The sequence below is a fragment of the Dipodomys merriami genome, unplaced genomic scaffold, assembly GCF_024711535.1.
Source record: "Dipodomys merriami isolate MVZ:Mamm:240054 unplaced genomic scaffold, mDipMer1.0.p SCAF_20, whole genome shotgun sequence".
NCBI classification, from domain to species: domain Eukaryota; kingdom Metazoa; phylum Chordata; class Mammalia; order Rodentia; family Heteromyidae; genus Dipodomys; species Dipodomys merriami.
Window position 1 is genome coordinate 32,504,233 of NW_027203382.1, and position 14,790 is coordinate 32,519,022.

The following is a 14,790-nucleotide window of genomic DNA, read 5'->3' on the forward strand; positions in this document are numbered from 1 at the left end:
ATGATTGATCAATTATTTTATCTCATTAAATGCCATATAGCTACATTTTCTATATTACCAGACTTATAAAAATATAGAATGTAAAAATTTCACTTATTACTTTTGAAATGATTGACATACAGAAAGAAATGGCTAGACAAAAAATGTCTAATGGTTGAACTTTAAATTTAGTGATAAACACTTCTAGCACATATATGGCTCCTATTTTAATTTGTTTATGTTTATATTTAGGTATATGTAATACAATGTGAACGCCTTACTCTTTCAGGACTTTACAGTTTAATTCAGAGAGTTCTTAAATACTGGAGACTGGAGCAATGTCAGAAGTAGCAGGAAATTTGTTAGTAGATTCCATAGTTTTAATAATGAGAGCCATTTATTAGGTATCACATGGGCTTCGGTCTAAACAGACTTGGCAGTAGGCTAGTTAACAGGGATTTTAGGTGGCTGGCCCATTGTTAAGGCTGCTAGGCAACAGAACAAGGGTCAACAGTTCAAAGGCTATCATGTTCAGATCCAGGACCTAGGATAGAAATTAAAACGGTGTCAAAAATTGGTACAATTAAATTTTTGAGCCAGTGCTAACAGCAAATTTTAAAATGCACTTTGACTTATTCATATTTCTGGATTGGAACATTGCGGTATCTTTTCATGTTTCAGGGGAAGGATGGTTACAGTATGCTTAAAAGCTGCCCTCGGATGTTTGATACAGAAACCGCACAGATCCTTTCTACAGTGGTCATGAATCACTTTGAATCCATCAAAATTTTGCAAGGAAGGAAGAAATGCCTCTCAGGCCATCGGATGAGTTTAATTACTACTACAAACAAATCACCATCACTAACAGGTGATAAGACAGGTTTTTTTTAATTAGAAGGGCTTCCTTTTTGAATAACTTTTGGTAAGCTCAGGACATTGAATAATATTTGATGTTCTCTTCTTATGCAATGTGAATACAATCAAGACTGCATTATTTACTAATGTAAAAAGCCACATGTGCGGAAAATGAGATTATAATGGCATAAATAAAAATTCAAAGCTAAAAAGCATAAAATGTTCTAAAAAATATATTTTCCTACAATCTTACTTCACCTCCTTTTAAATTTTTTTCTTTTCTATATGAAACATTCTATTTTTCTGGGGGGAGGTCCAGTCATGGGACTTGAACTCTGGGCTTGGGTGCTGTCCCTGAGCATTTCAGCTCAAGGCTAGCCCTCTACCACTTGAGCCACAGTGCCACTTCTGGCTTTTTTTCTTTTTGCTTATGTGGTGCTGAAGAATCGAACCCAGGGCCTCAGGCATGCAAGGCAAAGGCTCTACCACTGAGCCACCTTCCCAGCCCCTCTATATGAAACATTCTAACCTATCATAATGCCTTAGTTTTCCCCATAAAACATTTAATCCTTTTCCTACCTGATAAACATTGTGCATTGTCACAAAGAGCACATTTGGTCTAGAAGTATTATTCTTTTATAAAGTTGCTTTGACATAAATCAGTACTAAATTGGAGTCTATTATACTGCAATTAATTCATTTTTTAACCACTTGCATACTTTCCAACATGTTTACTTACAGATTTGCATTCTGTGGAGCACTAAACTAGTATACAGTTAAAAAAGACTAAGTCAAGCTGGGTCATAGGGGAGCTCCATTTGGAGTGTTTTGAGGAACCTCCATATTACTTTCCAAAGTGGCTGAACAAGTTTACACTCCCACCAACAATGCAGTAAGGTTCCCTTCTGTCCATATCCCCTCCAGCATCTGTTTTGGGCATTTACCCAAATGGTTACAAACAAGACCACACTAAAGCTACCAGCACAACTATGTTTATTGCAGCATTATTTACTATAGCTAAGATATGGAACCAAACCAGATGCCCCTCAGTAGATGAATGGATCAAGAAAATGTGGTATATATACACAATGGAATTCTATGCCTCCATCAGAAAGAATGACATTGCCCCATTTGTTAGGAAATGGAAAGGCTTGGAAAAAATTATCTTAAGTGAAGTAAGCCAAACCCAAAGAAACATAGGTCCCATGGTTTCCCTTATTGCAATATCTAGTATATGTCTGAGTCAAGCAGAAAAGGTCAGATAGGGTGATGTTAGGGAAATGAACCCTAAGATATGTATTCAAATGTTTTTTTTTCTATCATGGGATTGTTTCTAATGCATTTTTAAGATAATTTCTTTGTTGCTTTGTATGTCCCTCCCCCTACAGTAAAACCCGTGCTTTCACTGTATTTGATGTTGGTATAATTTGTGGAGAGGAAGGGGAAAAACAAGTCGTTTAAATAGGGATACAGGTGGACCCATTGCAACAATGAGAAGTACAAGTCGTTATGTCGAAAATGAACTTTACAACTTTGGTGGGGGGGGCGGGGAGGATTGGGTTGGGCGGGCGGGGGGGATGGGAAGGGGAAACAAAGGAGGAGGATACAATGCTTAATAAGAAATGTACTCATTATCTTGTCCATGTAATTGTAACCCCTCTGTACAGTATTTTCACAATGAAAATAAATAAAAATTTTTAAAAAAGACTAGGTCTAAACCCAACAAAAATCAATGCCAGGAAATGGGTACATCCTATGGGGGGGGGGGAGACCAGTGGGGGGGTATGGAAGGAAAGGGGGAAAGGGAGAGAACACAGTTAAGAATTAGTTGTATATACCACAAAATTAAGAAAAGGGAAGAGTGGGCCAAATGGGGGTGAGAATGTTGAAGGGGGTGACATTGATCAAGATCTATTGTAATTATGAACTGCTTTGTTATATGGCACTTCCAAAAATAGAAAAAAAGGCTAAATTGGAGCAATTCATAATGAAGTTTCATAATTGTTTGATAGAGTAATTATCCTTATAATTATGCTCAATTTTTGAAAAGTATATTTGTAATTTTGGAGGTAAAACATCATCGTTTAGTTTTAGTACATCTGTATATGTTTTCACACAGTTTATAGTGCAGTGTTATTTTGTGTCCACCTACTTTTTTCTCAAACAGGTAAAATGAGAAGATGGAAAAAAAATCACATGATCAAATAGATAATTAAGTAAATACCTCTTTAAAATATATATTATCTTGATAATCCTTTTTGGATAATAGATAACAATATTTAGAAAGCTTTAAAATTAACACATTAAAATTGTACATATTTATGGAGCACTATGTGATGTTCCCATACATGTACACACTGTGTAATGTTCAAATCAATTAAACATACCTACCCCAAACACTCCCATTTTTGGATGCAGGTCTTTTGAGTGACTTGATGTCCTTTTGATTTGAAATAAACTTGGTAATTTGTTCTCTAAACCTTTATTCATCATTGAACAGTTGATGTAGAGAATGGAAAGATTCTTTTAAAATTTTATTATTGATGTGAATTTCAAATCATTTATTCCAATAAACCCCTAGACACAATCTTAGAATATTTATTTTTAGGGCCATGACTTTTTTAAAGCTTTTTTTACTCACTTGTAGCCTTTGTGGAAGACTCAGATAAGCCATCAGCAATAATTGCAGTTCCTGGCATAGAAGGACGGATTTGCCATATTTCTCAGGATATGAAAGAACATTTACACCAACTCAGAACTGAAAGAAAACAAGGCTTAAGAACTTTCCCTACCATTAGTGATAAGACATCTGAAAATTCTGATTCTGACTGAAATACAATATAGGTAATACCTTTTACTAATTAATAACAAATTGAAACTTTAACATTGTTAACTGTAGTAATATAATATTGATTAATACTGTTCTAGAATTGATGTTAATGCTAGGGATATTACTTTAAGTGTTTTTTATTTGATTCTTATCAGGTTATGTAACTTGACTTGTCAGTGTGTTATGCAAGAAATAATATGTACACTTGGAACATGTTTGTAACTTAAGTATATACAATGTATAATGTTTTCAGATTAAATGACTTCTATGCTTACTTTTTCACAGCATATTCTTTTTCTAAAGTTTGCTTTATATTTTCTTTCTGAATGAACTACATATGTATACATTTATTCTTTGTTTGGTTTAATACCACTGTCTTTTAGCATTATGACCCAAATTTGATTCAGAATTGGGAAAATAAGGTAAATGTATTTAGTACTGATCATTAGTATTCTTCATAATTTTGATGAAGATGTAAAACATAACAATGTGATAATAAATGTCTTCTTTTTAGAAGTCTTGAGTTTTTCATCTTAGACAATGTAGGCTTTTTATGTAATATGCTTAGTTGTTATCATTTCAATTAAAGCAATCTTAAAAGCAGAAACAAGAGGGAATAATGTTTTTATCAATATGTATACTTAAACATATACTTTAAAGTTATTTAAAGTCTTTTTGGATCAAATGCATAGTGGATTTGTAATTAGTTATTGATTGATGGTCCTTCATAACATGTCTCATCTCTGATAGTTTTTACTTTGCCAGTCCTGGGGCTTGAACTCTGGGCCTGGGTGCTGTCCTTGAGCTTCTTTTAAGTTCAAGGTGAGTGCTCTACCACTTGAGCCACAGTGCCACTTCCAGTTTTGCTCTGTTGAGTAGGTTATTAGAGATAAGAGTCTCACTGACTTTCTTGGCCAGGCTTGCTTGAAGCACAGTCCAGAAACCAGCCGTCTGAGTAGCTAGGATTACAGGCATGAGCCATAGGTGCCCAGCTAAACTTGTAATTTTTGCAAGTAAAATGTACAACGCTATAAGACATTCTGACTTCTCCATTAAAAGTTGTGCATATCATAATTAAAGGGAAAGGACATTTGTATTTTAAGAGACCTGTGACTGCGACTGTCTTTTCCTATTTACAGAAAGAAAAAGACATTCAGTTTGTCTTTGCATTAGTGAAAAAGCATGAAGTGTACTGTGGGATAGTTAATGTAAATTGAAGTTTTATCTGATAGAAGAAACTCTGGTAATACTATTTTCATTTAATTTTCTACTTTTTTCCTCCATTAGCCATATGCAGAAATGAATGTACTGACATATACATTTACTATCTCTGATGAATCCATGATAATAGAAAGCAGACCATGGTAGAAAACTTGGCTTCCAATATACTCTCAGCTTTCATCTCAATAACAGGATACTAGATAAGTTTTTTTTTAAACTTCTGCTTTTTAATCAGAAGGAGCATATGGACTCCTAAGTCAAAGAAGTGTTCTGAAATCCTTAGGATATGCGGTTGCCATTTAAGTGGGATTTAACTCCTGGATAGAATTTAAATTGAGCATAATTTATAAAATAAGTGGTTATTAATTCTTCCAATCAATCAATATTTCTTGAGCATGTAATGTTTTTATTTGTTGAATAAGAATGAATGAAAGTATCTTATAAATATTATATGCTGCTATTCAGTTTTACTGTATGCAGAAGTGTTATTTTAACCTGATAGTTTTTTTTTTGTAGAAAGGAATGTAATCAAGGAAGTTAAAACCACAAACAGCATTATCTCTAGATGAAAACTAAAAAGAATATCAGTCAAGATAAAAATAAAGTGTTTTTTTGTGAACAGAGCTGCAATAAACATGAATATATAGATGTGTATTTCTTGTTTTGGATATATTCCCAAGAGTAGTATTGTGGGATCACACAGTAGTTTATTTTTAGTTTTATAGGAAACCTCCAACAGATTTTCATAGTGGTTGCAGTATCTTACATTCCCAACAGTGCATGAGGTTCCTATCCCCTTATCCTCTCTGGTATTTGTTATTGTTTCCTTGACATTTGTTGGAAAGAGTATTAAGAATCTCACTAAAAGCTGCAGAACAATAGGGGATTGACCAGGGCAGGAAAAATCCAAAGTATCAGAGAGAGTTAATCTGAATATAATATATGCTTGTGTGAAAAACAATGGTGAAACTCAATATATACATTCAAAGGGGGTAGTACAACGGCCTCTGTTGAGGGACAGGAGGGAGAAGGGTGAATGGAGAGGGTGGACAAGGGTGAATATGGTCAAAGTACCTATGTGTATATATGTATATGTATATATATATTACAACTTACTGTAATAATGTATTAATACTTTGAACAAATACCATACATCAGTAAATAATTTTACCTGTGATAACAGATGTAATTTTTCAATCTGTTAATGTAGGAATTACAGAGTTAGAAGTATGTTTTCCACATTGCTAATCAACATTGGGAGTTCAGAGAGAAATAGCCAAATGCTATCAATGTTTTTGAAAAGTGCCTATTAATTTGAATCCATATTTATTCAGACAGCTGAATAAAAATTTATAACTTCCTTAGGAAAGCCTTTATAGTGAAAATATATAGTATAAAGTATGTTTAATGGCTTAAAATTCTTAACAGAATATTTTATGCTAACTTCTGAAGTTATTTATAATGGTATACTTTAATCTTTAAAACAGAATTCTACTAGCTGATTCCTCTTAAAGTTTTCCTCTAATTATCCTGAATTGATTGTAATTATAGTGATTTTTACTTTTCACAGCCTTTCAATTTATTATTCTATTTCAAGTTTTCTGTTTCCCTTTTTTTCTTTAGTAACCTACTTACCTATACTTTCAATCAGCCTTTAGTGTAGTGTCAAGTTTCATTTTTTACTGATTCATGATGTCTCTTGGGCACAGGTTTCCTATTGGGAGCAGAGGTGTGTTGATGAAAACATCTAATTTGGGTTGTTATTCTTTGAATTAGATTGTCGGTGTTTTTATACAAATAAAAAGAGAGATGTACTGTGTTAATTCAGTCAGCCAAATTACTACAAATACAATGTCTTCCAAAGCCTCAAATGGGTAGAAATGGAAAGTAATGGGGTCACTGTTCTCAAATTTCAACATATATTAGAAATAATATGAGAAACTTTTAAGGATTCTTATTTCTATGTCAGTTCCCATTAACTTAAAATATTTGGTCATAAGCCAAATATTATGGAACTACATAATGGTAGGCATGTTTTTAAGGGTTCTCCAAATGATTGTCTTACACAGCAAAATTTCAGAACCAGTTCCATAGATCTGTGGTTGGCAAACTGATGTACAGGCTGTATCCAACTGTTGACTTGTGTATATTATCATAAAGAAGGTTTAAAAGTAATAAGTAGTTTACAGAAAAAGAATATATTTCAGAAACATATTTATATTTAGCCTGCAAAGCCTAAAATATTTACCTTTTTAGACATTTACAGAGTTTGTTGTTCTGTAATACAGATTTATTTGGTGTATGCAGCATTGGTTCCACATGAAAGCTTTATAAAACTGCACAATTTTAGACCCTCTCCTACACTTACTGAATCAGTTCTGCATATTAGTAACATTCACATAGATAACAGAAGTCGAGAAGCACTAAGACATAACATAATTTTATCAGTTCTTCTCTAAGCAGCCACCAAAGATAAAAGGTTGCACAGGGATTGATAGCTACTGAATGAAATAGCCCATATTAAATTGTGATCTGCATGTACCAAGTGGGTTTTCACAGATACAAGCAATGAAATTTGTCCTAAATAAGATATAAATGGTTCTCTGTTGCACCAGATTGTGCCTTTTTCCTATTGTTTGTTTAGCAGCATTATTATTAGCAAAGTTTCCTCAGTGAATATCCAACTCTAGAAAGTTATCAGATCTTACAAACAGTATAGAGAAAGAGAGTGCCAGCTTTGAAATTGGACAAAAAAATGAAGTTGCTTTCTAATCATTCTAAATGTGGTAACATTATTTCTCTTCCTTGTCTTTAATATGCAGATACATCATCTGATTCAGAGCACTGAGAACATTAAATTAAATAACATGTTAGAGTGACTATGAAAGTATCTAAGATATGAAAGTTTTATCAATGTTAGGTACTGTCTTCTGTCACTTCCATTTTCTTTTAAATGGTTTCATTGAGAGGCAAGATGACATCTGTAAAGCCAATAAAAAATACACCATACCTTACAAGAATATTATGTGTCCTTTAAAATGCTGTTACTAACACTTTTCATAAAAATAACATTTGTAGCAAAAGGATGGAATTAGAGATCATCATGCTAAATGAAATAAGCCAATACCACAAAGGCAGTTATGGCAACTGTGGAAGTTGGAACACATACTCATGCGAGTAGAGTGTTAGGAAGGGAGAAGGGAGAGGGAGAGGTGGGGAGATAGGAGAGCAATAAAAGGGGGCAATGGAGAAGTGAATATGATCAAAGCATATTATATGCATGTAAGGAAATGTCATAACGAAACTCCTTACTGTGCATAATTAGTATATACCAGTAATAACTATTTTGTCCTAGATTTCCCAAAAACCACCTGGGAAAATGAATAAATAAGCTTATGTTTCTTTTTGTTTCAGTTTTCTCCCTTTGGAAATTGAGATGCCTGCCCTATTTCTGCCCATTGGAATAACTCAGATCATTTCTTATTTTAATAAAGAAAAATTAATTATAAAGATTTTTGTGCTATAAGTAAAAATAAATGTCAGTTATTCTTTCTATAAACTCATGAATATATTTCTAATAATTTTATTTCAGACAGTAATTCAGTTATTAACAATAAAAATTAAAAATCACTCTTTATTGCACATTTACAATATACTTGACAATAGTCTAGTTATAGTCTAGTTAAGTGAATCATTAATTACAGTTTGGGCATGCATTACTCATTTAGATGACTAAAATCAGTTATTTTTTGTTTCTTCAAGTGATTCATCCTGAAATTGGAAAGGGTTAATATGGCTCTCTAAAGCATCTGCTGTTAGGGGTTAGTTTCATTTTCTTTGTTATTGTGTTGCTTATTACAATTAAAAATCTTGTACTGACCTATTTTTAAATCTGTACAAAAAGGATACTCAGTTTTTGATAGTAGTAAGGGACATAAGTAGAGATAATTGGAAATCTAAACAATATACCCTGCTAGATTAGTTCCCAGAGAACATCATTAATCTTTAATGCATCCATTTGCCTAAGTAGTGATTGACTAGTTTATCAATAAAGATACTACCTACCCAGATTATCATCTCACTTTTTACTTTCACTATTTTTAAGTGGAAGGAAAACTGCAGCCTTTTACAATCAAAATATCAAAGTGACCTTGTAAAATAAGATTCCCAAATCCCAAACCAAGAAGTATAAAATTAATAGGTCATTGTTGCTAAATTCTGGATACATTAATTATTGAATAAAGTTTAGTTTGTTACATGAAAGACATTAATAAATAAATCCATTATTCCCAGGCTTTCTATAAATGCCAACAATCATATAAATTGTCGCATATAACAACATTATAAACACATTTTAAAAACACATTTTAAAAATGTTTAAGCAATTGTTATTTACAACATTTACGATTGTTCAATTGTAGTAAGATATGACAATTCCTAAAACGGAAAGAAAAAATAGCAAAGAAAGCAGAAAACAATGAATCCAATGACCCAATTCACTGAGTAAATATAGATGATCACCATATCCATGTCAAACCACCATCCACGGCTATCGTCCTCGAAGTGCAGATAGTCCATCCTGTGTGCACCATGTGGGAACTGCCTTCGTGTAACTGGAGCTGCACGTCTATGGAAACCTAGAAGACAGGCAAAAAAAAGTTCATTCAATTCAAATACATGCTCAAGAAAGAAGGTGCACTATGAATACAAGGCCATCATTGATTTCATTGATTGGTATGTTTCTGACAGTTTCTTTGTAATTAAGTACATCTCTCTCTCTCTCTCTCTCTCTCTCTCTCTCTCTCTCTCTCTCTCTCTCTCTCTCTCTCTCTCTCTATATATATATATATATATATATATATATATATATACAACTACTCTGTAGAAAGTATATGAAAGTATATATGTACTTTATATATATTTTTGTGTAACTACTTTAAAGATATATATATCAAGTTATAAAAATGTATATATATGTTATGATTCAACAAAGCAGTTTATGAATACAATGCATCTTGATCATTGTCACCCCTTTCAATATTTTCACTCACCCCTCCTGATCTACCCCTTCCTTCACTTTTCTTAAATTTGTAGGGAATGCATTGAACTTTTGACTGCATTCTTGAGCTATCAAAAATACCATCGAGGATGATATGTCAAAGATAGGGGCAGCAGAAAAACCTAGCACTATTACTACCTGGGCTACATTATAAAGGGCTTTCAATCTCAGATTTCTCATATTTGCCATCTAATCACTACTTTTGAGGATTAATTGTAATTCTTTTCACATGAAACATTTTCTATATTTAATTTTCAGTTATTAATCATTATACAATTGGTATTGTAAGTAAGTACTGTTTGTAACTTCTAGTTACTGGCTTTTTATGCATTAAGAATTTCAGCTACTTGAACAAAGTTCTATGACAAAAATATCTCTTGGTTTAGCCTTGAATATATATGCTGGACAAGCGTAACAGTACTTATTTCAAGACATTTGGCTTTAATTTTCCATATATCAAAAATAATGGTAAAACAAGGGTAACAACCTACTAGAATCTAGATGGGTATATAAAAAGCAAATCTCACAAGTAGTTTCTTATTGTATTTGTGAGAAACATTACATTCTATGAAGTGTTAAAATTTCTTTGTGCTCATAAATGTAATTATTTAAACCCTGAGTATAAATATGTCCACTGGCTATCTTCTTTTGTTGGTTGGTGTATGTAAAATATAAAGTATTTACAAAATGAAATAAGCTTTTAGTGGTTGATTATCTTTTGCCTTTTACTTATCCACCACTTTTAAGTATATTAGAGTTATAGATGGATGCAATACATAAAATAAGCAGAAAATACATAATCCTAATACTTGCTGGCAACTCTTGTGATAAAAATTCTGTGAAGCTCTACCTCCAAGCAAATTCTGAATAATACCTTTTGAAATTAAGAGATGTTAAATGTTATGCTCAAATTTAGGCTGCTTATTCAGACAGATGGATTACATTAACCTAGGCTATCAGTTACAGATAAACCTCTTCAGTCAATAATAATACTATTTTTAAACATAAACAGCAAAATAATTTGTTTTATTTAGATTTAAAACATGAAAGAAGGACACCATAAAGAAATGAAATTTTAGGCCAACATTTTTTTATTAAAGACCCAGAAACAACAAATCAAAGAAAGGTTGGACAAATGAGACTTCATGAAATTGTAGAGCTTCTGTGTGGCAAAGGACATAGCTAGCAAGATCAATAGAGAAAGCCTATGGACTGGGAGAAGATCTTCACTAGCCATACAACAGACAAGGGCCTCATATCTAAAATATACTTAGAACTCAAAATATTAAATCACTCAGAAACAAATCCTCAAAAAAACAACCTCCCCATTAAGTGGGCTAAAGATTTAAAGAAAGGGCTGGAAGGTGGCTCAGTGGTAGAGCGCTTGCCTTGCATGCATGAGGCCCTGGAATCAATTCCTCAGCACCACATAAGCAAAAAGAAAAAAGCCAGAAGTGGCACTGTGGCTCAAGTGGTAGAGCGCTAGCCTTGAGCTGAAATGCTCAGGGACAGCACCCAAGCCCAGAGTTCAGGCCCCACGACCGGACCCCCCACCCCCCCCAAAAAAAAACCAAAATAAAGATTTAAAGAGAGACTTTTCTGACAAGAATATAAGAATGGCCAATAGACACATGAAGAAATGCTCAACTTCTCTGGCCATAAAAGAAATGCAAATCAAATATGGTCATATGTACATAGCTTTTGACCTTTTCTGCTTGTCCTAGACATATTCTAGTTATTGCAAGTAAGGGAAACCATGGGACCTACATTTCTTTGGGCCTGGCTTACTTCACTTAATATAATTTTTCCCACGTTTTTCATTTCCTAATGAATGGGGCAATGTCATTCTTTCTGATGGAGGCATAGAATTCCTATACACACACACACACACACACACACACACACACGCACACACACACACACACACACACACACACCAACCACAGTTTCTTGAGAAAGGCATCAAGGAGGAAGATACTAATGCAGCTACAGAAGGTGATGTTGACCCACTCTGGTTTATGCAACAAGCTCTTACCAGTTGATACTGATCACTAGTTGGTTAATTTCTGCTAATTCTGATAAGAGGAATTGATGGAAATTTGTTGATAGGCATTGGATCAATAATCATATTACAAAAATTACCAGAATATGAATCATGGTGATTATTTGCAGGTTCCACTATAAAGTGATGGTAAGAAAATACTGAGTTGATTGTGCTATTATGAGAATTAAATGAATTAATATATGTAAAATACATGCCTGGCCCTAATAAATGTTCAATAAGAGATTTTATTATTTTAATGATTAGTTTTAGTAGTTTTAATATGAGAAAGAAGCTGTTTTTTCCTGTGAGTGCTTGCTTTTCATACTGTGTTTTTTTTGATTGTCAGTAATCTTACTATATTCTTTGTTCAAACAATTGACTATATGACTGTTTCCTTCAAGTATGAGTCAATTTTCCTAAGTTAGTTAACTATAAATCAATTGCCAATAGTTTCACTATTGCATACCAAAACTAGAGAATTCATTAAGCATTATGGAGAATATACATGCTATCTTTTATTGGATGAAGATTTAAAGTAATAACAATATTAGCCTGGGTATAAAAGCCAATGTGTTCATGAAGGATTTACCCCAGGTATGGTAAAATATTGAGAAATCTAACGATTTAATGTATTTTAAAAGATAATTCAAATTTTAAAAACCTACTAATTGAATTCATATAATAGCATATAAACATATGCAAAAAATGGAGAAGTAACTTTGATTTGGCAATGAGTATTGTCAATAGAATAGTGTCACAGAACCAAGTCTTTAGATGACTTTAAAAGTGGAGTTTCCACTGTAGTGTTCTCTTCCCACACAGCAATAGAGGACGTACCCACACATCTCATGTATCTTTACTGTATTCTTTACTTTAAATCAGCATAACAACATGTTTAAAAATCGGATACTTTTTAAACCTTGTCTTCATATCAAATAATAATTACCAGCCCAAAATAAGTTGTAGGTTTTGTTGAGTCTATAAAAGTCAATTCTAGTGTATTAATTCCAATACAGATCTCATTCTGGAATGACCTGGTGTGTGTGTGTGTGTGTGTGTGTGTGTGTGTGTGTGTGTGTGTGTGTGTGTGTGTGTGTGTGTGTGTGTGTGTGTGTGTGTGTGTGTGTGTGTGTGTGTGTGTGTCTGTCTGTCTGTCTGTCTGTCTGTCTGTCTGTCTGTTGGTATTTATAATGATTTAGGTATGCTATTCCTTGACTATGTATAGAGCAATAATTGGTTTCTGGAGAAACCAATTGTTTATGTCCTTCAGAATCTGAACCTACCAGGACAAATCCTTTCCTTACTATGTAGTTTTCTTACTAAAGGAAAACCAACTCTAAGTTAAACAGTAAATAAATTGTCTATGCTGAGGATGAAATTTTTGTTAATATTTGAGAAACAGTCCTACACTAAGAGTTTCTTTAACACAGGCATATCTGAAAATAACAGTTTATATGGTATTTTATGCATATGTTAAATGGGAGATTGGCTTATAATGTTATTTTATGATGTCTTCACCTGGTTTGTGCATCATGCTTTTATGCTTCATAAAGTAAGGTGATGGTTAGGTGACAGTTCTCCATTGATCTCTATGTGTTCTCACAGCTTGTGCACAGTAATGACTAATAACTACCCTTATTTTAGATAAGCTCTCCACAGATGTTTGTATGGCAAACAGCTGGGGAAGATAAATGCAACACTCTGGAGCAGAGTGCTTATAAAAAGCACATTTGGAACCCAGTACATTTAATGCCTGTTACAAAGGCTTGGAATTTCATAATCTCAGCTTTCTCCACATCAGTCACCCCTTGCATGTGTAGATACTGCCCCCTTCTACTCTGTCCTTAGTCACTGATCATAGGTCTTATGCTTTGTACCACCATCTTGAAAATAACTTTCTAATTTGCAAATGGATATAATTTCTGACCCTTAACAAGTTCTTGACATTGGTAATCTTCTGATACTTTTCAGTTTCATACTTTTCAGTTTGCATAAAATTATATCACTGCAAACTTGGTAAATCTGTAAACCCACTGGAGTCTGTTGTCTTTCCAGACATAGGGGGACATGTTTTGAAAATCAATTGATTTCTTTAACAATGCGGTGTATTCATATTTTCCATTTCTTGAGTCACTTTTTATAAATTTTTATACATTATCCTCTATTTTCAAATGAACTAAAATTTTCGTAGGGATGTTATACTTAGGACATTGTTTATTTGTATTTTGCTGTGTATGAAACGTGACTAGGAAATGATTTTCCAGCGAATATAAGGTGTGTTGTTTCTGGATTAGAAGCCTTTACCAGTTTAAGATGATGTAGGAATCTCTCTTCCTTGACCAAAATAACCAACAAAGTACCAGACAGAGGATGCTCTGTCATCATGGGTCCTAAAGTTTAGGATGACATGAAACATGACCTAGCAGTTAAGAGAAAATTATTTCCATATTACTATGAGTTCTGATTACTACTAATAAAGTAAAACACAAAACTTTTCATGAAATAGGTGATAAAAATCAAAATTGAATCTGACTAGTTTTCTCCATGAAACAAAAACTCTTGAGGAAATTAATTGCAATGAAATCAAAAGCAAGGGTTCATTTTCCTGACATCACATTATCTGACCTTTTCCGCTTGACTCATACATATACTAGATATTGCAAATAAGGGAAACCACGGGACCTATGTTTCTTTGGGCCTGGCTTACTTCACTTAATATAATTTTTTCCAAGTTTTTCCATTTCCTGACAAATGGGGCAATGTCATTCTTTCTGATGGAGGCATAGAATTCCATTGTGTATT

The 14,790-nt window shown here is 33.3% G+C and overlaps 2 protein-coding genes across 8 annotated transcripts in view; one reads left to right on the plus strand and one right to left on the minus strand.

Annotated features, from left to right (window-relative positions):
- The window catches only part of LOC138833033 (mannosylglucosyl-3-phosphoglycerate phosphatase-like), a 33,152-nt gene extending 23,721 nt beyond the window's left edge, over positions 1–9,431 (plus strand). The window contains exons 7-9 of one of the 3 annotated variants that reach the window (XM_070031393.1): positions 661–847; positions 3,482–3,678; positions 9,307–9,431. In XM_070031393.1, the coding sequence (XP_069887494.1) occupies positions 661–847; positions 3,482–3,666 (372 nt within the window). In that variant the 3' untranslated portion in view covers positions 3,667–3,678; positions 9,307–9,431. Of the gene's footprint in view, positions 1–660; positions 848–3,481; positions 3,679–4,951; positions 5,278–8,299; positions 8,358–9,306 lie in introns of those variants that run through there. The other 2 variants (XM_070031395.1, XM_070031394.1) reach the window with 2 other exon arrangements.
- The window catches only part of LOC138833034 (E3 ubiquitin-protein ligase RNF180-like), a 131,454-nt gene continuing 120,169 nt past the window's right edge, over positions 3,506–14,790 (minus strand). For 3 of the 5 annotated variants that reach the window (XM_070031397.1, XM_070031396.1, XM_070031399.1), the window contains exons 7-9: positions 7,896–9,522; positions 6,521–6,599; positions 3,506–3,592 (exon numbers count right to left, since the gene is read on the minus strand). In XM_070031397.1, the coding sequence (XP_069887498.1) occupies positions 9,323–9,522 (200 nt within the window). In that variant the 3' untranslated portion in view covers positions 3,506–3,592; positions 6,521–6,599; positions 7,896–9,322. Of the gene's footprint in view, positions 3,593–6,520; positions 6,651–7,104; positions 9,523–14,790 lie in introns of those variants that run through there. The other 2 variants (XM_070031398.1, XM_070031400.1) reach the window with 2 other exon arrangements.